The 25490-nt window shown below is 49.5% G+C and overlaps 2 protein-coding genes, 1 long non-coding RNA gene and 1 pseudogene across 14 annotated transcripts in view; 1 reads left to right on the plus strand and 3 right to left on the minus strand.

Annotated features, from left to right (window-relative positions):
• On the minus strand, positions 1–4823 carry LOC105293483 (tripartite motif-containing protein 52). Its single transcript, XM_023531831.1, is given in 10 exon segments — positions 1–2547; positions 3988–4107; positions 4109–4148; positions 4150–4164; positions 4166–4231; positions 4233–4322; positions 4324–4524; positions 4526–4582; positions 4584–4667; positions 4669–4823. Coding segments are annotated over 9 exon segments (765 nt in total). The 5' UTR covers positions 4809–4823; the 3' UTR covers positions 1–2547; positions 3988–4035.
• Positions 4755–21059, plus strand: LOC105293482. 8 transcript variants are annotated; one of them, XR_895992.2, is made up of 7 exons: positions 4755–6030; positions 6159–6327; positions 8549–8721; positions 9323–9440; positions 10335–10739; positions 11508–11653; positions 20650–21059. It is a non-coding gene; the product is annotated as an uncharacterized LOC105293482 (long non-coding RNA). The 8 variants fall into 8 exon arrangements; XR_002780883.1 differs by lacking the exon at positions 20650–21059 and adding an exon at positions 19245–19766; XR_002780887.1 differs by lacking the exon at positions 20650–21059 and having other exon boundaries at positions 4755–5573; positions 5932–6030; positions 11508–12367.
• LOC105293481 (H-2 class I histocompatibility antigen, Q10 alpha chain-like) overlaps positions 12237–25490 on the minus strand; it is a 16078-nt gene continuing 2824 nt past the window's right edge. Inside the window, exons 1-8 of one of the 5 annotated variants that reach the window (XM_023531829.1) lie at positions 24106–24213; positions 19776–20051; positions 18635–18895; positions 17154–17429; positions 14808–15083; positions 14606–14704; positions 14206–14334; positions 12237–14047 (exon numbers count right to left, since the gene is read on the minus strand). In XM_023531829.1, the coding sequence (XP_023387597.1) occupies positions 14237–14334; positions 14606–14704; positions 14808–15083; positions 17154–17429; positions 18635–18895; positions 19776–19887 (1122 nt within the window). In that variant the 5' untranslated portion in view covers positions 19888–20051; positions 24106–24213 and the 3' untranslated portion in view covers positions 12237–14047; positions 14206–14236. Of the gene's footprint in view, positions 14048–14205; positions 14335–14605; positions 14705–14807; positions 15084–17153; positions 17430–18634; positions 18896–19775; positions 20052–24105; positions 24214–25490 lie in introns of those variants that run through there. The other 4 variants (XM_023531826.1, XM_023531827.1, XM_011362146.2 and 1 more) reach the window with 4 other exon arrangements.
• Positions 17546–17664, minus strand: LOC111741205 (annotated as a pseudogene).

A 25490-nucleotide genomic window follows, 5' to 3' on the forward strand; every position in this document is an offset into this window, starting at 1 on the left:
TAATTTTGGAAGGCAAACTTTATTCAAATGGTGTGATAAATATGTCACATTTAAGCCGTTTTTTCCTCGGTGGTTTAGAAGATGCAACAACACAAGGTGCTTTAACAACACTCTTAAACTGTCTTCTCCCCACAGCTAAATATAGCAAAAAAATTAAAAACATCTAAGATGTAAGAAAAATATGGAATAATGAATAGAATGATGTCTTCTCATCTCTTCAGACATTTTAGATCCAACTTTTTCTGGAGTATTTATCCGGAAGTAAAAACAATTAAGACTTTTTGAGTTCCACAAAATCCTCTTGACGTTCTTCCAGTGAGGATGGAACATCAGTGTGGAACACATTCTTCCCCAAAGCTACCCTAGGTGGGTTTTAAGAACAAGGTCAAGAACATATTACCCAAAATAGTTTGGATATTTCACTTTTTTTCTTGAAATAATATTCATGAATCTGGTCCTCAAAAGATTGAGCAAGAAAATAAATTTTTAAAAAATGAGTTTGGTTTGCTATCTGCAGCTGGATTTTTGGCAAGTTTTGCTTAAAGTAGTTCATATGAGCAGTGATGTTGCTGTTTGCCCCTTGATATTTCAGGGTCAATGTATTTTAAGCTTCAATGCGTTAAATTCCGCTCAAAGTTTTAATTTTTGAATTGTTGAACTAAGCTTTTTCATTGGTGTTCCAAAATCAGTTCTATCCATAAATTCAGCTGAATACAGTTCTTTGACAATCAAGGAACCTCAATATCTCTGAAAAGCATTCAATCTTCAAAAACCAAGGCAAACTGGGATCTAATGTACTGTTTTTCACAATAGTTATGCTGACAGCAAGGCTGAAGATTCCCAGTAGACTATGGGCAAACTGCTAGAAGTTAATGGTTGGTGGTGACTGCTGTAGTACATCTTGAATGCCAATTTTCTTCAGTTTTTGCCAAAAATTCATATCTAAAACATGCCATTGCTGTAGCACCATCAACATATACTCCTGTAATTCCTCCCCCAATTCAGTTCATTTGATACAGCTTCAAAAATATTCTTTCGTGGTCAAATACTAGGCTTGTGAAAACACATCCTCAATTTTTAAAGCCTAATTGTGATCATAAGCAAAGCACAATTTTCTTCAGTAGATTCATCTCAGCCAATAGCACAGAAAGATGAGCTGATTTTTTTTAACACCTGAAGATTGATATTCTGTCATCAGTTCATAGTTAAGACTGCAGAAGTAGGCGAAGAAATTCTGGGATTCCCCAGTTTCCTCTCAAAGTTGTGGCAGCATTCGGAATGCAGGGTTTCACCAATTTCTCCATTTTTTTCTCGTTTGCAATTAAAAGAGCTATTTAATACTAAGCTTCCATGGCCTTCAAAGATTCCTTTTAATATTCCAATACTGTCCAATCTGTCTTCAAGGAGAAAACAAAAACAGGGAGTACTGATGATGGAAGCATCTGATCCCTCCTGCAGAGTGATTATTTTATTGGTGGCAGCGGGGTGCACGGCCATCCAGGCATCCAGTTATGCCTGAGCTCCAGTAAGTGAAATCTTTTTTCATTTTCTTTTTATACACCCGTTTGCTGCCCAAAACCTGACACCATTTAATGGTGCCCTTGGTAAAATCTAAATGATTTCACTTTCATAATCTGATTCTAGCTTGAAGAGTCAAGACAAACTCTAACTCATGGGATAGACAAAATGGAAGATGTAAATAAGTAAGCTTTTCAGGGCTAAAAAAGAGCTTCTCATACAAAATTAAACTTAAAAAGAACACTGACCTCAAAACAACAGAACTGTCCTGGATATGCGATAGAAATAGCAGTATAAATGGCACCATACCACAATGACTATCTCCTGTGGCTACCCAACCTGTCATACGCCTCACTAATTATAGGCCTTATGCTGAATGCTTCTTGCTCTATCTCTATTCCCACTAGCCAAGGAGTTCTTTCCCACTTTATTTATTATGAAAAAGTAACTTTTTCTAACTTTATAACAGTAAATATGATATTATAAACTACCACTCCCCATACCCTGAAATGCTGATATAATTTGTGGAGGGGAAATACTTTTATCTCCTATTCCTAAAAATCACTGATGCGTCATGACTCCCTGCCCATTGCCCCTGAAACTAAAAAGCTTGATCACTCCAAAGTAGATAAAAGATTTGTGTTGAATTAGTACGTAACGAGAGAAACTGTAACCAGAACTGTGCAATGTGTAACACATTAAATAAATCATTATACAAAATAGTTCCTTATAATGTTATCATGAGTTTTGTTCCGTAAAACTCTAAATCATGCTACTGTAATATGCATTCATCCATGAAAGGAAGGGATAAAACTATGCACTGTATAAGGAATGAAAGAATATGTCAATTACCATCAGTTTAAAGATAACGTTCCAGGTTTCAAATGAGTGTTGTCTGGCCTTCTCAGTTGAAAAGACTGTCTTTTCTCTTGTTTCAACTCACGTTCAATTAAAATTGTGGTTTCAATTCCTTCCCAGAAAATTCTAGCAGAGCATGAAAGGTTACCTCCTTTCCTCAGCTTCAGTGTACTAAAACCCAGAAGTATAGAACATAGTTTCTTCTGTAGGCAAACTTAATTATTACCCTGAGGGAAAGCCTGGTGCTTGGGTTTGTACTTAAAGTCAGATTAGTATGATGGAATTAGCTGTGATTTGTAGTTAAGATTTGTGTCTTAACTGTGCACTTACCAAATTATTGTAAAATGGGGGGTTGGGGGGGATGATGATAATATCTAATATATGATGCCTATAGGACAGTGTCGTTTGTGATTTGAATGCAACCCAGAGTAAGCAATACATTTTACTTTGAGACAGAGTATACATGTGTACATATAAGTTTCATAAAACAATACTTACCCTTTCTATGCCCCATGCACTCTGATATTTTCTATTCTATTTCATTTTAAAATAATGCTAGGCATGATCCATTTATTTTAAGACCCATGAATTGGGCAAAATCCACAGTTTGAATATCACTGCTGTAGGCAAACATGAGGAAATATATTTTATAAACTGTAAAGCACTACTGAGATGTGAGCAGCTGCTATTGAATACTCAGGTTAAGACTTTTCTGGGCCTGGAGACAACCTCTCCTTCCTTGGGTACTGCTAGGAGTCACCTAGCAGTCCACCTAGGACTCTGGTAAGGATGACAGTATTCATGCTGACTGTCATTGAGACAATTCTCTAATGTTCGGAACTAGAAAGCAAGGCATTAACCAAATCAAAACCCAAAGAAGACAAAGTAGAGGAAAGTCACATAAAAAAGCAAATATCTGTTTAGTGCCTTGTGGTTTATAAAATACTTCCACATGCATGATCTCTTTTAATCTTAACAAGCCCAGGGAAAAAGTAAAGTTGAAAAGTTGAAACCTGCTCAAGATTAGACAGTAAGTGGCAGAGCCAGGCCATCTGATCCTAAATCCCTCACTCCTTCCACTGCAAAGTGATCAGCACATGAGGTTTATTCTAATCCATCAAAAATGTTTATGGTCTCTGCCTTTCTCTACAGGGAAAGTGGAATCTACACTGAAGGTGGGGAAACAACCCCAAACTTTGGTATTGGGGTGTGGCCAGTTGCTCTACTAATCTAGGACTCACACCTGGCATTTCAGTTTACCAGCTTGTTTTGACACTGCTTGTGCTCTGAGGTCCCAAATGTCTACTATCTACAAGGACTATGGTTTTCCATTCCTCTGTTAAAGGTCCTGGAGGCTTGGTCAGGTATAGACTCAGGACTCACATCAGAGGGAAATAAGTACTAGGGATCTGTCACCTATACCCTTTATACTTAGGTAGATTGAAAAGGAATGACAACAGTGGTCAGTTACTGGTGACTGTCACGTCTTTGTTCAGCTTCCTCTGGGGAAGCCAACTGACCTCAGCCACTGTCTCCTTTGTCCAAATATGCCCATCTCCACTTTACCCACCCATCTTTCCCCAAAAAGAGTTTTAACTAGTAAGTACCTACCTTTCCCAGCTCCCCTGGTTTCCTCTCCACTCCTTTCAAACACCCAACTTAGTTGGGAATTAGGCCTCTCACCTTGTACTCCTGCACTACCTCCTGCAGTGGCACCAAGCTGCCATGTTTTGTGGCTCCTGGAATCTCGGCACACCACACAGATGGCCTCTGTCCACCTCGCAGAAGTTTCAGGGCTTCCTGGTGTTTGGACCAGATGCCCTGATCATTCCCCCAGTTCCCTCCATAAGGAGTGGTGAATTATCTGGACCATGTTGGCCAGCTACAAGTTGAAACGAAAGCTGAGACATGTGAAGCTCTTTCGGCTCTGGGGGCAGGTGAACTGTGGGGAGTGGCGGGGCGGAAGGAGGCAGGTACAGCTCTTCGTCATCCTCATCGTATTCTGCCAGTGTCTCTTGCGGGTAGACGTCAATTCTCAGGTCGTGTCTCAAACCTCCCAGGTAATAGTCCCGATCTTCCTCTTCTCCCTCCAGGTGCCACACATAGTCCACGTTGTCCAAATTTTTTATGCCACCGTCACCGACTGTGTTCATCATTCTCTTGGCCCTCGAACAACTAGTTAGCATTCCCCTGGCACAAAACCTCGAATAGAGTTGTACCATCCACTGATGGCCCCCATCGCCTCGTCGCCGTTGTCCTCCCATTTACCTTCCTCGTCTTCTTTAACCTCACAGCTGGGTCACACACCCCAGGCAGAAGTTGTGCTCGCAGCCAATTGACACGGGATCCTTGAAGTAATCCAGGCAGGTGGTGCACACCGCTTCTTCCTGAAGGGTCTGCACAGGATTGAGAGTAGAGGCATTGCCAGCCATCGTAATATGCCGTAGGCAGGTGTGGATGCGTCAGCTCGAAGCTGAGGAGCGGGGGACGTGGTGACCCAAGACTCCACAACCCTGATCTTCCCCCTCAGGCCTACAGAGAAGACTTGCTCCCCACTCTCAGGATCTTCTCACCTCAAGGCGCGAAGGCCCTGGGTCCGGATTCACAGCCGCCCTTCGAGGGCAGCGGGGGCAGAACCAGGCTGCAGTCTTCTCTTCGAGGCTCGGCGTGCAAACCCAGGTCCTGCCACGTTTCTTCACCTCCCTCGCGTTTGCACGACCCGCGGCCCTCAGGAGCCGGCTTCGCTCACCCGGCCCCAGGCAACCGAAGATAACGTGAGCGCGCTAACCCACACTCGGGAGGGTGTGGTCTAGGCCGACGGAGGACTACATCTCTATGGTCCCCCCCCCCCCGCCAGGTGGGGCCCAACCAAGGGGGGGGACTCTGCGCCCATCCAGCTGCCCCAGATAAGACAGGCTTCCTGGTAAGAACAAGCGAAAAGGGAATCAATTAAGTCATTGAGCGGCATTAACCGCGCTCTAACCATCCAGGCACAGATGGGTACTCAGAAACGGACTCAAAAGAGCAGTGAGTGCGGCGGCCGGGCTCCGGTGCACTTCCGCCCCTTCTAGCCAGAGGTCTTTGTGGTACGGAGGACTTTCGCTTTGTGGCGGCCGCTCTTGGGGTCGGTGTCTTCAGAACCAGGAAGGGTTCTGCTCGCGGTGGTACGGAGTGGACGTGAGGTCAAAGGCTCTTGCGTGAGAACTTGTGTGCGTCCAACTTTCCTCTTCAAACCAATGTACCCTTTGCTATCTGCAGAGCCTCCGTGTCTTAACCCCGATGTCTCCCATGACCTTAACTTCTGTGTTCATCTCCACTGTCTTGCGACCCCTCAGACACCTCAGACTCGGCATGCCCTACATCAACTTCTCCTGCAGACATTGTCACCTCCCTCCCTCCATAATCCTTCCATTCACTATCCATTCACCTATCCATGCATGCATGCATTCATCCATCCACCTACCCAATTACCCGTCGATTTTTTGTTATTCCATCCATTCATCTTATGATTCGTCCATCCATTTATCCACCCACTTTCGTCTATCCATGTTATAGGAACATCAACCAAAAAAAAAAGGAAGTGAGACATGATCAGTCCCTTCAAAGAGTACAGAGTTATAGATGTGTGGTCATCCTTCAGGAAGGTTTTACAAGGTTTGTTTTTTTCTATTTTTACTTGACCCTCAGTAAGAAGTACATTGCACATATTAATCCTATACAGATTTGCACGTATGTAACAAACAAAATTTCTTGGAATTGTTCTTTCTCTTATGGCATTCCAGGCACCGTGATATGGTCCATTTTTCTTAAGTAAAATGCTGTTCAAGACCCAGTGGAGTGATGGCACCCTTCACTAATTGGTCCTTGGTCTGAGGAACATGACCTGACCTAGTGGAACCTTCGATGCACCCTGGAACCCTTACTCTCCCTCACTGGGCCTGCATATGAACCGTAAGTTCCACCAAGCAAGGGCGGTAAATGTGCCATCCCACATTGTACACACACGTCCTTTGACGTAAGTGCTGAGCATACAGTGAGTGCTCCCTACATATCTGCTGAGTAAGTAAATGAGCCAAGTCCTGCTGATTTTTATTTTCTCAAATCTGTTTTCTCCTTCCCTGTGCCTGCCATCCTAGATCTGACCCCATCACCTTCCTCATTTCCATCCATTCTGCAACCACCAGAACCATCCATCTGAAATAAAAATCTGACACGCTCACGCCAGGCTGTTTCCTCTGTATCTTTAGACACGTGCTCCCACCTAGAAGGCTCTGGTCTCGGCCTCACCCAGACATAATTCCTAATTATATTTCGGGTCTCTTCCCAGGCATAATCTCCTGAAGGAGACTCTTTCCTGAGGCTGACGCCAGGCTATGTTAGGATCCCAACTCTCAATTACCCTCTTTGTGACCTTGAATTAGTTTCTTAACATCTCTGTGCAGCAGTTTCCTATCTGCAAAATAATGGTGATAGTAGCACACCTGTCATGGGTTGTTGTGAAGTTGGATTGACATCTGTAAAGTGATTGGAACAGTGCCCACTGGGGTTATCTTTGTATTCTCATCACCTGCCACAATATTCCTGTCCCATAGTAGATGGGCTTGGAAGAAACTCTCCCCTATCTCCTGTTCTCTCTCACTCAGAATAGGGTCAAGTGATTGGGATCCTGTGGTGAAAAATAGCCTACCACGTGTAATCCTAGTGGTTCTGAGAGCCTTATATCTAGAGGGGGTGAGAGTTGAAACCCAGGTCTGAGCTGTCTAAGATGGGACACCTATTGGCGATGTTATTTGTTATGGAATTAACAAGTAGATTCCCAGTATACAAGCTGGGAGCCTCCCTGGAGGTCATGGCAGAGCCTGAGAGGCCACGGGATGGGGTAGGGGGGATCTGAGCAACAAAAACTGGAACTGAGCTTCCAGATGGGACTGTTTCTTCATCTCTGCAGGTTCTACCCCACACACGGAAAGGGGGTGGGGGAATGAGCTGGAGAGCAGATGGAGGGAAGAGAGGGCTGCTCAAAAATCAAGTCCCTGCCTACCCCAGCGGAGCTGAGCCCAGGTGGGGAGGACAGCTGAAGGAAAGAGCAAGGGGGCGCAAGTGGGAGAAGATGGTGAGAGAAGGCTAGAAGGAGCATCATGAAGGAACTGGTGGGATCTCCAGGAACATAGAATGGACACGCATTCTCAAGAATGCCTAAGTGAATGAGGATCTGTAAAGTTCAACACCTATTTTCTTTTATCTTCCTTTCTTCTCTAAAGTACCTCTCTTCAAACCCAAGTGGCAGCTGGGAGAGGGCCTTTATTCAGATTCCATCATGTTGTGAAACTTAGCTGATCTTTTCCAGGATATATGGGAGGCTTGGTTTTAAGCTCTCTTGCAATCCACACAACCCCCAGCAACCGAGCACACTCTCCTATTTGCAGGAGGACTACTAGCTTTCTCCAGAACCCAGCTCGCACACACAAGCCCTCAGGTGTCACTGTCCCAGGGGCACCAGGAAAAGGGTAGCAGTGGAGGGCAGTCAGGGGCTAGGACTCAGCGACAGTGGTGGCTGCTAGGGCATTTTTCTCAGGACTCTGATCTCAGAAAATATATCCAGGGGAACTCATGGCAGCCTTTTTAGGCTGACGAAGCCTACACAAGAGTTCAACGGCAGACGATTAAATGCCAGCTCCTGGTGAGGAGGTAATCCCTGTTACACAGACACTGGGGACCATTTGTCAGAGGTACCAGAGAGGTGGCCTAGCATGGGTCAGGTCGCACAGGGGCTGACAAATCTGGCTCTTGGTTTCTTTTTGTAAGGCCCAAGAGCTAAGAATGGTTTTTAAATTTAGAAGGAGTGGTTAAAAAAAGAAAACAAAGATAACTATGTAGACAGAAACTATATGTGGCCAGAATAGTCTGAAATATTTATAACTGATGCTTTTTAGCCCAAGGGTTTACTGACCCTTGGGCTAAAAGGCTAGCAAAGAGGACCTCCAGAGTGCCTTCTGATGTTATAGTTCTGGCTTGTGTCTTTCCCTCTGGGTTCAAGACTGGGTTCTTCTCCCATCCCTGGCACTCCCTCCCCACAGTCAGAGTCTGGAGGTCCTGGCTGGACAGGGTAAGGGTGACCAGTGGGTCAGCCTCAGGTCTGGTTGTGGGTTTTTGGCTGGTCTCTCTCTTACAGGCTCTAGGAATATTGGTGGTTCTGTCTCTGCTGTGCTTGAAATGTAACATCCACACAGAAATGTACAAATCATAAATTTCCAGCTCCAATAATTTTTCAAACTGGACATCCAGAACAAGAAATGGACCACCCCCAGAAATCCCAGGTCACCTTCACTTATTCCCCACCCCCAGGTACCCACTATCCTAACTTTAGCTGGGGATCAGTTTTGTCTGTTGGTGAACTTCCTAGAAATGAAATCATACAGTAGGATGTTCGGAGTCATACAGTGCATGCTTTTATGCTTGGCTTTTTTTCATCTCACTTCCCGTTCAGAAGGATGGAAGCTGGATGGGGGACAGGGGAGTCAGGACAGGACCCCCTGCATCCTCACCCCTGGTGCAAAGGCAGGAAAGAGCAGGAGGCTGTGTGCTTTAGGACCCTCTGGAGAAGCCCTGAGGGGACCAGCTCTGGGCCCCTCCTCCTCCCATCCCCACCTGATTTAGGCCAGGCAGGGCCAGGCTAGTTCCTGGATGGCAGAGCCACCTTGAAGCCTGCGGCCTACCCATACTCCCTAGCCACTGCCAGGGGAAGAGGGATTTCAGCACAGCCTCACTTTTCCTGAACTTTGGTGGCTGCAAAGCTGAGGACTGTGGCTCCCCGGGCTCATTGTGCAGCAAGGAAGCCTGGAGGGGCCTGGCCCAGAGAGTCAGCCCTTTATCATAGGCAGCTGGCAGGCTGACTCCTTCCTCTCCTCCCAGGCTGTTGCCTCCATTTCATGTATCTCTATTCCAGATCTTATGATTCAGTTCAAGGGTAACAAGAAGCTAAAAAGACACAGGTGATACAGCCTGTGCCCTCAGTTACTCTTCTGCTTCCATCTTGGTCTGTGAGCTTCTCTGGGATGTTAGAGGTAAAAAAAAAAAAAGGCTGAGCCTTCCTGCTGGCCTTTGTCACTCTTCCAGTGGCCAGCCTGGGCATGCCCTGTGTTATTCATCATGGCACCCTGGAGACACAAGTATGGGTGCCGTGAGACCTCAGAGCAGAAATGTCTAAAAGGGCTTCCAGGAGGGCAGCCGAACATGAACTCTGGAGAGTTCCAGGAGACCTCAGGGAGGGCAGGTGTGGGAACTGTAGATAAATGCAGGGAGTGAGGCTGCACTAAAGGTGGCTTGTAAGAAAACCTTGCCTTCTGGTGGGTATGGAGTCTAATATTATTCATTGAATACCCACAAGTCATTATTGTCCACTAATAAATTAATCCGTTCAGTCATAATCACAAAGCAGCCAGAGAATTTGGCTCTGAGTATGGGGTCCTGAAAAAAGTTGACCAGACTCCAGGGTGGTCAGCAGGTGAGATATATGTCAATGGCAGAGGTCGGGGGATAGGTTATCAGGGTGGCTTTAGGACTAGAAGTCTGGCTTAGCACTCCACCCATGGGGAGATATCCTGCCCTCTTGAGCGGTGGGGGTGGTGAGGGGTGGAGGGCACGTAGAGATTCTAGTTCTGAGCCAGGGTCCGCCCAGTCTGGGCTGAAGGAGGGGACCAGTACCCAGGACACAAAGTCAGTGCCCTGCTGGGTGGGAAGATTTCTTTCCCGGGGAAGTGGGGGCTGAGATTTGAGAGGAGAGCCCCTGTTGGATTCGCAGGCCCCTCTTCTGTTTCAAAGGGCGCCTGGGGCTCTTCTCATTTGCCCCACTGCCTTTGTCCACTTGAGACTGTGTTGGCTATTGGGGGCATCCAGGGGAACAGTGAAGGCTAAGATGAATGTCCTCTGCCTTTGCCCTGTCCCTTCTCTCCTGGCAGGAGTGGCTGAGGAAGGAACCCAGGTGAGAGGCAGGCATCCGGGCTGGTCCAGGTGGGCCTAGAGCCCCCATCTTTAGCAGAAATGACTGACTAGCCATTTCTACTCAGGAAACAAAAATGGAGTGGGAGCAAGGCCTGGGTCGGGCACCACCATGCTTTCTGGGCCTGTTCATCCCTCTATGGTATTAGACTCGGGACCCCTGGGTTCACCTCCTATCTGGCTGTGGGTGCTGGTTGAATCATGTTCCCTCGCCTTAGGTTTTGCAGGTACATCAGACTTAGGGCAATATGTGCCAGGAGTGTGGGTGGAAGGTAGAGAGGTGTGCACTGGAGAGAGCTCACAGCGCACACCTGACGGGAAGGACTCTCACAGGACCGCAGTGGAGGGGGCAGCATGATGAGGCAGTGAGTATGTTATATTATCAGGGACTTGTATGGATACTCTAGGCTCCCTTTATTTCTAGTTTATGGTCCTATGGGCAAGACACTAAACTAGCCTCTAAGGGAAATATGATTTTTTAAAAAGTTGAAGTGCTGCCCCATTGCCAAGGATCTCATAATCCAGTTTCAGAGCAGACCTTCTGAAGGTCAGGGTGGCAGTGCTTGTGGCAGCTGGAAAGCCAGTAGATTCTGTCTAGTATATAAAGTCGGGGTTGGGGCTGCTCCAGCAGGGGGTTAGTAAGACTCAGGAAAGGGGAGGAAGGCCCCCTCAAGTCTTGGAGGGCAGTATAGAAGTGTCCCTTCTGTGGATGAAAAACGGGCTCTATGGAAGGTAACCTTACAGGGTGATCTGATCATTAATTCCTACCTGGGCAGGTCATGGTGGGTGGTCACACATGCCCCAGGCATATAACTTCTTTAGTAAAAGGCTTACCTTTGCCTTAAGCAAGCCCTGTCCATTGTTTCTGTGCATCTAGATTAACTCGCCTTTGATCCCAGAGTAATCCTCTTTTGCAGACCCCTTGGAGGCATAACCACCCTCAAGGGAGCACATAATCTTGTTAATTAATTCTATACCTTGCTTCCTCCCGTTTCATGTCATTTTCCTTACTTCTCTCCTTAATTCCAAATGCATAAAAGAAGCTGCAAAAGTGTCATTCTCTGGAGCATTGAGATCTTGCTTCCAGATAATTGTCAGTTTGGCTCAAATAAACTCATAAAAATTCTCTACAGGTTTGGATATTCTACATCGACATCTCTCCTCGGGACACTTCTGTCTACCAGCCCCTGCTCCCTGGAGCCCCAGGTTCCCTTGCAGATGTCATGTTGTAGGAAGCCATATTGGAGGAGGGTGAAGAAAGCAAGCAGAAGGCAATGAGGTACAAAAGACAAGGGTTTGTATATGGATGTCCAGGACAGATGTGGACAGCATGACCCTTGCCTTCAGTCAGTTTTTAAACCAAGTAACCAATGAGGCCACTCAGAAGAGTGGGTGGCAAGTGGGCAGGACCCTGCCGCTATCCTATAGGGACCATGGAGGAACTATACCATCCATGGCCTCTGTGCCCTTTTTCCTGATCCTCAGAACTGGACACGAACTTTCAGCCCGTTCTGCCCAGGGCTCACCCTTACAGAAGACAGCCCCTCTGTGGAGGGCTCCGAGCTTACAACCCCCGCAATAATCAGAGCCATGCAAGCCACCAGTCTAAGGTCTGTGCTTGCCTGAGCAGGACTAAAGCTGGTGGGGTGAGGGGGGTGGGTCTGTGGGTCGTGGAGGAGCCTAAAGTCTTGGGTAGGTGGGGCAACAGAAAGGTGACATTGCTGTACAAATTCAAACTGAGACTGCCGGGAGCCTCCTCCAATCTACTACTCCCCAAATACCCTCGGCCCCACCCTTCCCCAGGCCCTCGCAACCCCCCATCAGTGGGGGCCCAACACCCTTCATCTCATCATACATCCAGATGACTGTAAAAAATACACAGATTTATTACCGTAAAACCTTATTAATACAAGTCCACAATCCCTTACCTGAAACCCTTGGGGCCAGATATTTCAGAATTTAGAATTCTTTGGGCTTCAGAAAGATACCAAGAAAAAAGAGAAAGGTATCCAAGTATAGATGCTGAATATTGCATAACACTCCCAGGGGGTCAGGGATGACACTCCATAATCAAATACATTAGTATTCTTGTGGAGAATTGTGAAAGGCACACTAGAGGAAGTAAATAGAGTACGGAGAGCCTCGCTTGAGGTCAGGTTTTGATGCCAAAGTTAGGAAGAAACTTTGAGCTTGTGGAGGTGTTCTGGCTTTCAGAATTGCAGGTAAGGAGTCACAGACCTGTACTTACTTCCTCCTTTACAGAACAGCACAGTTGTCACTGAGGTGCAGTGGTGAAGTGCCTGACCTCATGTCCCGGCTGTGGCATGAACCAGCCATGGGACCCTGGGCCTCAGTTTCCTCACCTGGAGTACAGGTGTGCTAAGAGTACCAAACAGCTTAGCACACATAAAGTGCTTAGAACCCTGCTCAGTACATGGTCCCACATGTGGAGCATGATGGCATTATGGGGACAGACAGACATTTAGGACACATCCTTGGTACAGTCTGATGGTTTCAGGCTTCTTGCCGAGACCCTGTAGGAAGCAGGGCAGGCTGGATCTTTTTCTAGGGCTCTGGGCCTCCTAGGACTGCAGATACAGAGGTTTCAGAAGTCTCTACAGGAGGCTCCGTCAGGTCTTGTGGTCAGCTGAAGGAGAGGGTCCCCCTGGAGGGGCCTGGCTTTGTGTCCTTTATGACAGTGGAGCACTCCCAGCCCCCTGCACACCAGGTGGCCATGAGATTGGAACTTTTTGCTAAAAAAACAAAGGCATGTGGACCCAGAGAGATCCTTGTTCACAAAGGAGACTCAGTTTCGCTGAGATTCTGACGTGAGGCTGGGCCTTGTCAGACACACCCATAACACCATTTCCGCAGGACAAAGCAAAAATGTTCTGTTTCCTACTGTAAAAGTAATGTGCTTACTGTATAAATTCAAATCATTCAAAAGGACAGGAAGGAAAATAGAGGCCCCGTTGTTTCCTAGCTTCCTAACAGCCCCCTGGGCACCTGTCCCTCCGAGCGCCTCCTCAGATACACAGACACCCACCCCCACACACCCACTCTCACCCTCACCCACACACTCACACACCCACTTTCACCCACATACCCCTTCACTCTCACGTACACATCCTCACACCACACATACCCACACATATCACACACACCCTCGAACACTCTAATCTTTACAAAAGGGGATCACAAGTGCATACAAGAACACACTTATACAGAGGCAGGCACTCAGCCATTTCTTCTCCATGCTCGCAGACGGATGCAGGATGCTGCCCCCATAACTCCCTGAACTGGGAAAGTGGGGGTGAGAATAACATTGCCACAGGGTGCCTGAGAGGCTCCAGTGGGACTTAACACTTAACAGGAAATCAGTCTGCAAACTGTCAAGTGTGAAAGATCTGAAGGATGATTACTGCCCTCCTCCCAAACCCCTGAACAGGAAACATTTTGAAAGGACTTCAGGAAGATGACAAGCCATCCTAGTGGTGCAGACCACTTGTAATGAGGTTGATGGGGGTGCGGAGGGCTCAGTTTCAGGGCAGGGTGGTCCCCCAAAACCCCCCAGAACACCTCCTTGGTCTGTGATGGTGAACTTCTGTCAGCAGAGGACCTGAGCAGCCCCTGCTCTCGCTGGCCTCTGGGAATTATGGGGGCTCCTCTCCATCTATGGGGAGGAAAGAGGAAGGTGATCCATGCCGGCTCCTGGCCCCCACCAAACCCCAGTGGTGGCTCCCAGGTGTGCCCCTGCCCCCTCTATCTGGCTTCAGGACTGAGGAAAGGGGCAGAGGCTGAGATCAGGCTGAAGACAGGGGAAGTACGCACCCGCCCCAGTGCCCCACCTCCATCTTCAGTTCTAAGGCCCCTCAGCTATGCTTGGGGATACCTGGGGCTTCCTCTGCCCACCTGTCCCATAGTCACCTGGGGCTTGCTTGTAAGACTCTTTATTCCTCGCTGTGGGGATAAAGAAGAAAACAAGAGATGGGTAGGAGTGGGGCAGAGTTGAGGCCCTGGATCCCCACCTTCTCTCTCCCTCTCCAGGCCCTTTCTGAGGTCCGGCCCAGTGGTGCCCTTTAGCTGTGAGGACAGCAGGGCCCTATGGCTCTGTGCAGTAGCTGCTGCTCCCCAGAAAGTAACAGTTGTAGCCAAAGAGATGGGAGTAGAGCGTTCCTCCCTGTTGGGCCGGACCAGTCTCAGGGCCTCCCACTATTTCTTCTCCACCTACCTTGAAGGAATCTTTTGGTCAAAATCACAACTCCAACTGCCAGCAAGAGCAGGATAGAGGAGATAACCATGGCAATGAGTCCATGACGAGAGGGCGGTTCTAAGGAAGGCAGAGAAAAGGGAGCAGAGCATGGGATTATCTCTGGAGCCCCAGGACCCTCCCTGCCCTCCTTGCCCCCTCCCAGCCAAGCCCAGCTCCTTACCCCAGGCCACAGTGAGTGTGTGGCTCAGGCCAGAGTGCTGCACGTGGCAGGTGTACCCGGCTTCCTCCCCAGCTGGCACCCGCACAGCCGCCCACATCTGGTAGGTGCCATCCCCACTGGGGCGTGTCTCCACGTGCTCAGTCTCCAGGGCCAGCTCCTCCTCACCCAGCCACCACCTCAGCGAGATATCCCGTGGGTAGAAACCCAGGGCCCAGCACCTCAGCGTGGTGCCCCTGTCCTCGGTCGAGTGCCTTGTCACATACACTGTGGGTGGCTCTGCAGAGAGAGGTGGACGGAGGATGGCTGGTGAGTGACTGCTCTCTGCCCATCCCTCATGCTTGATCCCAGTCTCTAGCATCTTCCATGGTGGAGGACAGGGAGGAGTTGGTTGAGAGACACTCAACCAACACTGGAGGCAGGGATGACCCACTGCCAACTGTTCCAAAGCAGCACTGTCCTGGGAATTCCCATGGGAGGATGTGACTTCCTGCCCCCACCTCCAAGGAAGGTCCTGGGTGGGGCTCTTGTGTCCCATAGTGATACCTCCCCTTCTTCCCACAGAGACCCTAGGGTTTTCTCAGACTTTACATACTTCCCCTGTGACTACCTGCACACAGCATGTGTCTAATAAGAGGTTGTTTACTGAAGGCAAGAACAATGTCCCTTTCATCACTTTGCAACGAGCATGGTTACAAGTGTGGCTCTGAAGCTGGACAGCCTGAGTTCAAAGCTCAGCCTGACTCCTGACTAACTCTCTGTCTCTTAGTGCTTAATGGGGAGCCATCGTTCCTTCCTCACAGAGTTGTTCTGAATGATATAATCTAGGTGTGAAGGTTCCTTTCACATGTCAACCTTACTGGGCCATGTTGTATCCAGGCATTTGGCCAACGTGTGTGTGTGTGTGTGTGTGTGTGTGTGTGTGTGTGTGTGCGCGCGTGTGCGTGCGTGTGTGTGCGTACGTGTGCGCTTCTGGGCAAGATTCACGTTTGAATCAGTGGACTCAGTAAAGCAGATTGCTCTCCCCATGTGGGTGGGCCTCACCCAATCAGTTAAAGATCTGAATAGGACAATAAGGCTGATAAGAGGGAACTCTTCCTGCCTGACTGCCTTGAACTGTGACCCCGTATTTTCTTGCCTTCAGACTCAAACGGAAACATCAGCTCTTGGGTCTCAAGCCTGTGCCATTGGCTCTCCTGAGTCTCCTGCTTGCTGACTGCAGATCTTGGAACTTCTAAACCTCCATAATCATGTGGGCCAATTCGTTATAACACATCTTTCTCTGTTCTCTCTCTGTATGTATACATGCACACACATACACACATCCGTTGGTTCTGTTTCTGTGGAGCACCTAATATACCAGGTGAAGGAGGCAGGACAACACTTGGTGCTGGATGAGAGTTCAGCAAACTTATTGAACACACATCAATATGGTGCTGTAGGGGAGCATGGATTATTATTACCATTCTCATTACACTGATAAGGAAACTGAGGCACAGAGAAGGCAAGTAACCTGCCCAAGGTCACACAGCCAGCAAGTCCTGGAGCCAGAATGTGGATCTGGAGGCTGGGCTCCAGTGCCTGAGCTCTGAACCACCATGCTCTGCTCTTGTAATCGCGTCTTCTCTTCCTGACATTATCTGTCCTATCCTCCCCCTTTGAGGAACATCTTCCCCATTACCTCAGCTGACTCACATGTCACCATTGAATTAGCAGACAACCATGGTGGGCTGGGTGTGCTGACCAGCCCCACCCCCCAGCAGCCTGTGAGGACTCCATCCTTGGCACCCCCAAGCACCCACATTCCTTACTGTCCATTCCATCCCTTGTACCTCCAGCCCTGTCGGCCAGAGTCAGAAGTTTAGAATGCACCTGGAGTCTGGGAGCATGCTGAGCATGAGAGGTGTGTGGAAGGAACAGGCCGAAGGGCCTCAGCTTCCCTGTCGTCTCCAGTGGCTCAGGAAGTGATAGGGAAGCTCCTGGGGCCTGGGGCTATTTCCCAAGGAGCAGACCCACTGGACGTTAAACCCTAAGAGGACTTTATGAGCCATCAAATTTAACCCACTCACTCTACAGATAAAGAAAATGAGGCCAAGACAGGGTCCCCCCCCTCACCCCCGACCACACTGGGGACTCCAGAACCCCTCACTCTATCTCGCCTGGAGTAGAGGCCTGAAGCTCTCTTCCTGCTCTGCTGGTTGGCTATCATTCCAGGCCCCAGTGGGCTTATCTGGGTCAGGAGACACAATCTGCCCCCCTCACCCCTCCCCTGCTTCTCTGTCAAATGGAACAGCTCTTTAGAATGGGAGTGTGAGGCCACACTCTGAATTGCCACAGGTCGGGCCTTACCTTTCCGGGTCAGGTGCTGGCCTCCCAGCTCCAGGTACCTGCGCAGAGAAGTGAGGCAGAGGCCCTCCAGGTAGGCCTTGTCATATTCAGCGTAGCAGCGCTCCAACTCCCACCAGCGCTTGGTCCGCATAGCCATGGGCTCAGCTGATACCCAGCTCAGAGTCTCTAGGTCCAGTGACAAGTGGTCCTGCCCATCGAATCCAAACTGCCAGAAGCTGCTGGAGCGGCCATCCTCCTGGATATTACAGCCAAACATGCGTTGAGTGCTATGCATACCTGCGTGCAAGAAGGCCGCAATTAGTGGGGGGCTGCGGGGCTCAGAAGCCCACCACCCACAGTGGCCTCTGAATGTGGAGGCAGGGAGTGGGCATTTATTTTTATTTTATTTTTTATGCCTTCAGCACCTGGTCTTCCTAAGTGGTCTCCCATCCAAGTACTAACCAGGCCCGAACCTGCTTAGCTTCCGAGATCAGATGGGATCAGGTTTGTTCAGGGTAGCATGGCCGTAGCTAGAAGTGGGTATTTTAAAAGAATGCTCCCCAGGTAACTTTTATGAGCAGCCAGGGCTGAGAAGTCTGTTAGGCCTCTCGTGTGGGAAGCACAGTCGAGTTCATAATTAGACACATCATTATTTTCTGTGCTACTGAGAAGGAAAAAATTCAGTTATTTATGGGTGTAAGATGCCCTCAATGGTTGCAGAGATGGGAATATGTGAAATCTGGTGCATCTGGCTGTTACCACCGCCACTGGGGGCTGGTGATGCTCATCCCAGGGGACCCTGGGCTCATGCACAGCCCTTCCTAGTCTCGGTCCTTTATGTCTAGTCCTTCTGGGGCCTCTGGGGCCTGAGGATTTTAGTCACTTGGGAGTCGGGGCACAGAGTGGGTGGGTGCTGCATGGAGCTATGCTCCACACTGGCACTTCATTCAGTGTCATCAGCAGTCCTGGCAGTGGGCGTGCTCTCACCATTGCTGCGAGGAGGCTGAGGCTGAGAAATGTTCCCGCCCCTCACCCCTCACTGACACTGGGCAAAACAGGGGTCCTCACCGGATTCTGTATCCCATCTTGAGCAATCTGCCTAGTTCAAGTTCATCTAGCCTCCCTCCCCTGCCTGGCACAGATGGTGTCTGAGGCCAGGATGCATGTGATTTCAATCATTTGGGGAGGGGGAAGGGGAAGCCAGGAAAGACCTCTGAGGTCTGCTAGGGTCTGGAACCCTGGTAGCTGAGGAGAGGGCATCATGGGCCCCCAGCTCCGGTGGATGCTTGCTGTATGGCCGTGGGCTGCTTGCTGCAGCGGCAAGTGATTCAGAAGGCTCTTGCGGCCCCTCCTTGGCTATTGGGGAAAGAGACTGGGAAAAGCCATTCCTCAGGAACGAGCCCAGCACCCACTGTCCCCTAGTGGACAGGTCGGGAAGCTCAGCGTGCAGAGCGTGAAGGAAGGAGGTGGAAAGGGGTGGCGGTTGGGGGGCACCCACGCACCGCTGGTGTGGTTGCGGTAGCCCATCACCGTCCACGTCTCCACCTGCTGCACCTCTGCCCAGGCCCTCTGCTTCTGGGTCTCCGTCTCCCAGTACTGGGCGTCCACTGGTGCCATCCACCTGGCCTGCGGCTCGGCCCTGCCCACACGGCTGTCATACCGAATGAAGGGGTGGTCGTCCACGTAGCCTACAGCCAGAAACTGGGGAAGACCGGGGCCTGGCTCTGACAGCGCCAGGTAGTGGTAGCGGAGGGAGTGCGTCCCTGCGAAAAGAATGCGGGTCTCAGGGTCACGTGCACTTCCAGGATTTGCTCCTGGGTCTGGTGAAAACCTACCCAGAGTACTCCTTATCTTGAGCAAGAACTGGCAATTTCAGTTAGAAAGAAAGGGCATCCAAATGCTCTAAACAAAGAATCAAACATGGAGGCCAAAGTTCATGTGCTTCATGTGACTTTCAGTTTCTCAGCTCCTCACTCTGGGCCTACTTACACTTTACACTCATCTCTAGTAAGTGTGATCATCTGGTTTCCCATCTCACAATTAACAAAGGTACGATTTAAAAAGAGTTGTTCTCTTGGAAGCTTAATTTATGTGGAATTATTCATTCCCCAGGGAAGCAAATAAAGGTCGCCATCATTCTTGACTTGAACCGAATGCTGCCTCAGGGTTGCTCTCCACCATGTCTTCAGAAGCAGCAACTCAACCATTCAACTTGCTGCTGGAGATGGAATCAACTTAGCAGCTGCAACCGACTCAAGCCGATTAAACAAATGCTGTATTTTTAAAAATTCAGCCTACCTTTCTCAGAAATGGCCACGGCTCACTGCCTTACCTAACTTTTAAGAAAGTTTTTGCTCAAATGCCACCTTCTCAGTGAGGCCTTCCTAGCCCACCCCAGGAAACAGTGACCCCTGCCACCCCCCAGCACTCCCATCTCTGAGTTATTGTTCTACAGAGATGACCACCTCCTAGAGAATCTGCACTTTACTTGTTTATCTTGTTATCGGTCTGTCTGTCCAGGGCAGGGATTCCTGTATGGATTGTTCTCTTGTTTTCCCAGCACCGAGAAGAGCTTCCAGCACATACTAGGTGCTCAATGTTTGAATATTCAAATGTGAGAGGAGTCAAACACAGTACACTTACAGATCTTGTTTATGCTAACTAGGGCCACACCAAACTCTGCACAGGCCTCTGTCCCAGGCCCTCCTCTTGCCCAGTATTTCCTCATCCCTCCGAGAAGTCCTCCCGGTTCCATCCTGACATCCCTCAGAGGGGTCTCTGTGCCCCCCTGTGATCAACTGTGGGCTCCATAAGGGTGGGCAGTACATTGGACTGTGTCATCACTGTTTCCACAGGCCTTGGGCGGGGGGGACATCATGCTTGGCACACAGTTGGCACTTACTTCCTGCATTTGTAGAACTGAACAAAAAATAAGAGCATGAATGACAGTGACAATAATCACAGCTCCCATTTTTGGAGTGACTGCTGTGTTTCCTGCACTGGTCTTATTGCTTTTCATTCACTATCTCGGTTTATCTTAAGGATAACCCTAAGAAGCTGGTGTGACTGGCCCATTTTTCAGATGAGGGAACTGAGGCCCAGGGAAGGCCAACTCTAGTAGCCAAAGGCAGGCTTGAGAAAGAGGGGAGCCCTGACTCTTTCCCAGAGCCTGCTGCCTTCTAGGCTAAGGGGAGGGGAGTCCCTTTCTTACGGCTGGTGAAACAGATCAATGTTAAGAAGTTGTGAGGGAGGGGTTGACATCCGGCCTGGGCTGGCACAGGCCTCCTGGGAAATGGCTGGAATCTCAGGGCGCTGTTTCCTTAAGAACCACCAAGTTAAGATCAGTGAGGTGCTTCTAGGATGGGAGCTGCAGCTGCTCTGTATCAAGGTGACCCACCGCTCCTTGGCTCTGACCTGCAGCAGCTCTCCCTGCCCTGGGTGTGATGGGGGCAAACAGCCTCTGTGTGGCGGGAAAGCTGTGCATAATGGATTTCCTGTCCGGTCTCCTTCTCCACAGGAAGCGTAGTGCAGCAGGCTGAAAAATACCCCTCAGATACCTCTGGGACCTGTGATGTTACCTTCTATGGTAACAGGGACTTTGCAGATGTGATTAAACAAGATGTCGAGATGGGAAGTGATCCTGGATTGTCTAGGCAGGCCTTAAATGGGTTCTTACAAACGGGAGGCAGAGGGAGAGCCTGTGACCATCAGAGGAGAAGGTGGATGTGAAGATGGAGCACAGAAAGATACAGGAAGGTGCCACAAGCCAAGCAATGCAGTTCTAGAAGCTAGAAAAGGCAAGAAAATAAATTCTTCCTTCCAGCCTCTACATGGAGCTGGGCCTGCTGACACCTCAGCCCGGTGAAGCCCACTTTGGACTTCCGACCTCCAGAACTGTAAGAGAATAAATGTGTTTTCTTTAAGCCACCAAGTTGTGGTCATCTGTTACAGCAGTTACAGGAAATGAATACACATGGGATTAGACAAAAGCCTGTTATGGCCTGTGAGTTTGGTGGCCCTGAAGGTCACAGTTGCTGCCCCGAGACAGAGGAGGATGCACAGTCTGGGAGGAAGGATGTCTTCTGAACACTGCAGCGAGTCCAGAGTCTCTGAACCACCACCAAGACCAAGGCCAGAGGGAGAAGGAGTAGGGGCACAGGGACCCTGGAAGCAAAGAGACCGCAAGGGTGCTTACATGCTCTTCCCCAGGTGTGGGAAGGCGAGAAAAAGCAAGTAACCACAAGGTCGGGCTTGGCGGGAAAGGAAGCCACACACGTTTGGTTATTCTGTTAGGGCAGGTGCACAATCTGCCTTCTAGGTAATGTCACTAGTTGTCCCCTCTTCTCAGCGGTTTCGCTTACCACAGTTCCAGTTACCTGCAGTCAACTGTGGTCCGAAAATATTAAATGGAAAATTCTAGAAATAAGCAATTCCTAAGTTTTAATTCGCACACTGTTCCGAGTAGTGTGAGGAAATCTTGAGCCATCCCACTCCATCCTTCCTGGGATGTGAATCGTCCCTTTGTCCAGTGTTTCCATGCTGTAATGCTCCCTGCCCATTAGTCACTTAGTGGCCATCTCAGTTATCAGATTGACTGTCATGATATTGCAGTGCCTATGTTCAAGTCACCCTTATTTTACTTAGTAATGGCCCCAAAGTGCAAGAGTAATGATACTGGCAATTCAGATATGCCACAGAGAAGCCAGAAAGTGCTTCCTTTAAGTGAAAAGGTGAAAGTTCTAGACTTAATAAGGAAAGAAAAAAATATCGCCTGCTGAGGTTGCTAAGATCTATGGTGAGAACAAATCTTCTATCCATGAAATTGCCTAATTTATAAATTAAACTTTATTATAGGTAGTATCTATGAAAAAAAGTAAATATAGGGTTTGGTCCTCTCCATGGTTTCAGGTATCTATTGGGGGTCTTAGAATGTATGGATAAGGAGGGACCACTGTTACTTATCAGTGCTAGCTGCTTTAGTGACCAATTATTTTTGGTTAAAAATGAGGGGAAGTCTATTAATGTATAACTTTTTAAATTTATAAAACACTTATGTACTGGGCCCTGTCCCAGTTACTTTGCAAAGTTGTGGCTCAGTTGATCCTCAAAACAACTTTCTCAGGCAGGCACTATTGTACCTATGACAGAGAGGAAACTGAACCACAGAGAAGCAAAGTCGCCTGCCAAGCTCACCATGGCGAAAAGCAGGGCCAGAGTACACACACAGACTCTCGAGGTCTTAAGCCACAGCCACCCTTTGGTGAACACACTTCTGGCTGAAGCTCTGCCCACCCTGGCAGGCCAGTGGTGACCTCCCTGCCACCCTACTCAGCAAAGACTTTCCTATCACCTGCCATCTGACCCTCTCCAAGGCCCTGGGGATGCTGGCATAAGCAGAATAGCCCCAAGTGCCTGCTCTCAGCAAGCTTACGTGGATGCAGGATAAGCAAGATAAATGAATAAAATGTACGATAGGCTGGACAGCAGAAAGTGTTGAGGGGGAAAACATAAAGCAGAGATATATGAAACATTAGAGGAGGGGTTTAAAATTTTAGATAGAATGGTTGGGGAAGGTCTCCCAGAGCGGGAGACTCAAAGGTCCTAAGGCAGGAGTGTGCTTGGAGGGTTTGGCGACTGCTATAGTAACAAAGGGGAAAGCTAAAATGGTGGTATGATTCGGTGCAGTAGAAGCAGGGATGAAAGAAGGGGCTGAATGCCAGCGTCTTCCCAGGCTTGTCCAGATGGCGTCTGCAATGGTGTAGATACAGCCTCTCACCTAGCCCTCCCTGCTCTGGGGGCTCTGGTTCCTGGCCTTGACTTCTGCTCCACTCTGGACTATTACACCCATGGCTTATGCCCTGGTACTGCATGCCCATCCCGGGAGTCGGGGACCTATTTTGAGGACAAGTTCATTATTGTGGCCCTTTACTCAAGTGACTTCCTGGTACTGCCTGGCACATATCCAGTGCGGAGCCTGCCGTCATGCCCCTGCCCTGAAAACCCCACTGCTGTCTGCTCTTCCGGCTAGGTGGCCCTGAGAGCCCAGCCTGCTCTCCGCAGGTCTCAAACACTGACCACACCCCTCTTTTGCCCCAAGAAGACGGAAATAGACTCCTACTTGCTCATCAGACCTAGGAGGGGTCATCATGCCTCGGGCTCCGGCCCAGAGTAGGGCAGGATAAACGAAGGGAGCAATTATCAGGCCACTTCCCTGGCTTTGGAGGTGACAGGTGCCACTCCTGCCAGGCTGGGATCAGTGCCAGGCACTGTGGGATCATGGTAGGAGGAAGTGAGGGCCACATGGCAGATGTGCAGGGGAATCTGCTCGTATTGTGACATGGCCTTAGGAAGTGGCCACATACCCATTGCTGCCTCAGGGCCTGTCTGTGTCATCAGTTTCCTCACTGTCCCATCCTGGTCATTGAGCCATGTGGCCAGTCCCTCAATGGGCAATCCTGCGCATTGAGACTTAAGCACAGTCTCCATCTTTTTCTGACTGTGGTGGGGGAGGAAGGCAGGTGCCTGTCCGCTTTCCCACCCCACTACCAGGAGACTTCTTTTCGCCTCTGCCCCACCTCCCCACAATCCACTTGGTACTGCAGCTCTCTAGCTGTGTGGCCTTGAGGGAGTTGTCACAGCTCCAGGCCCTGCTTTCCTCCCCTATAAGCAGGCATCTCTGCAGCGGTGGAACATTCACTGAGTGAAACTGAGACACAGGCGCAGGGGTGGAGGAAGGGCCCAGCAAAACCATCTTCCCAGTCTCCCTGTCCTGTCCCGCGGGGCCAGCCCTCTGGATACCAGGTCTCAGCCCCCTCCAGGACTCTGAGGCTTTGGCCTCTGTGTCCCCCACCCTGGTAGAGTCCCTTCTCCTGAGGCAGCACACCAGACTCCCAGACTGTGGATGCGCCCTCTTGCAGGCTGGGGGCTCCCGGCCTCTGACATCCTGTCCCTCCAGCAGGTGAGCAGGCCTTACCTCCAGGCCATGGCTTATTTTCTAACTTCAGGTTGGCCAGTTCTGCCATCATGACCTTTGCTAAGGAAGCTGGGCCATCGGCCACCACGGGCAGCCCCCAGGGACTCTCTGTAAGGGGAAAATGAAAAAAGGAAGTATGAATCTCCAGGCATAAATATTCTACATGTTATTGTGTCCTCTGGGAAAGAGGGTGTGGAATGACGATGAGAGGCACTTTGGAAGGGAAGAGGGACACAGGGGCCTGGCCTCAGGAGTGACCGGGAACTCCCAGCGCACAGGTGCAAAGCCAACAAGGCGAGTCTGTGGCCTCGGTGCCAGGCGTGCTTCCTGTGCCTCACAAGTATTGATTTATGGCATTTTCACTGGCGTTTCCTGTGAGGTGGGCCCTGACTTTTCCTATCTAGAGAGGAGGGAAGCCAGGGCTGGGCTGCGCCCACTTCTGCCAAGTTTCCCCACCTGGCTGCCCTGGCACCACCCAGCGACTCTGATAATCCTGCCATTGACCTGGATTTAGTTGTCCCAGGGGCAGAGGAGGACCAGACACTGGCCGGTGTTGAGAGCTCCCAGGTGATGCCCATGTACTGCCAGGTGGAAAGCCTGCCTGTCCTGGCTCGGTGTGAAGGCTTACTCGGCTTTGCCAGCCCTTACTTCTCTCGCAGTGTTACTTATCTGACATCTATTGAGCTCCTACCCCAAGCCAGGCACTGAGCTGGGGCGGGGGTTGGGGACAAGTGAATGATTAAACAAGCAAGTCCAGTAAGGCAAGTGGGGCAGATTAGTGTGGGGTGCAAGAGGTGCTGGGAGCACCCTGGGGCAGGAGGGTGCTAGAGTCAGGGGTCTTGTAGGCTGAAATCCAGAGGAACCCTCACCAGTTGTGGTTACTGAGCAGTGGGGTGAGTGAGAAGGAAAGAACATTCTAGGTTAGAGAGCCTTCAGGTGTCATCCCTGGACCAGCTGCATCAGTGTCACCTGGGAACTTGTTAGAAATGTAGCTTCCTAGGCCCCAGCTCTACTGAATCAGAAACTCTGAGGGTGGGGCCCAGCTTTCTGTGTTCTGCCAGCCCTGTGAGTGATCCTGAGGCGATTTCAAAGCTTTAGAACTGCTCTTGGCAAAAAATAACTAAAAGCAGGAATGCCTGGCGTGAAAAAGACTGTGGTGCATCCAGGAAAACCAAGGTCAAGGGCAGACTGCAAATGCAAGAGATGAGTCTGGGGAGGAGGGAAAGGTAGATCACCTCTCCATGCCTCAATTTCCCCATGAGAAAGTGGGAGATAATAGGATTATTGTGAGGGTTTAAGTTAATATTGTAAAGTAACTAGATAGTGTCTGGTGTGAGGGGTGCTGTTGGAAGACATTTGTCAAATCAGTCCATGGGAGAGGCCAA

Source organism: Pteropus vampyrus, unplaced genomic scaffold (assembly GCF_000151845.1).
Source record: "Pteropus vampyrus isolate Shadow unplaced genomic scaffold, Pvam_2.0 Scaffold74, whole genome shotgun sequence".
Taxonomy (NCBI): domain Eukaryota; kingdom Metazoa; phylum Chordata; class Mammalia; order Chiroptera; family Pteropodidae; genus Pteropus; species Pteropus vampyrus.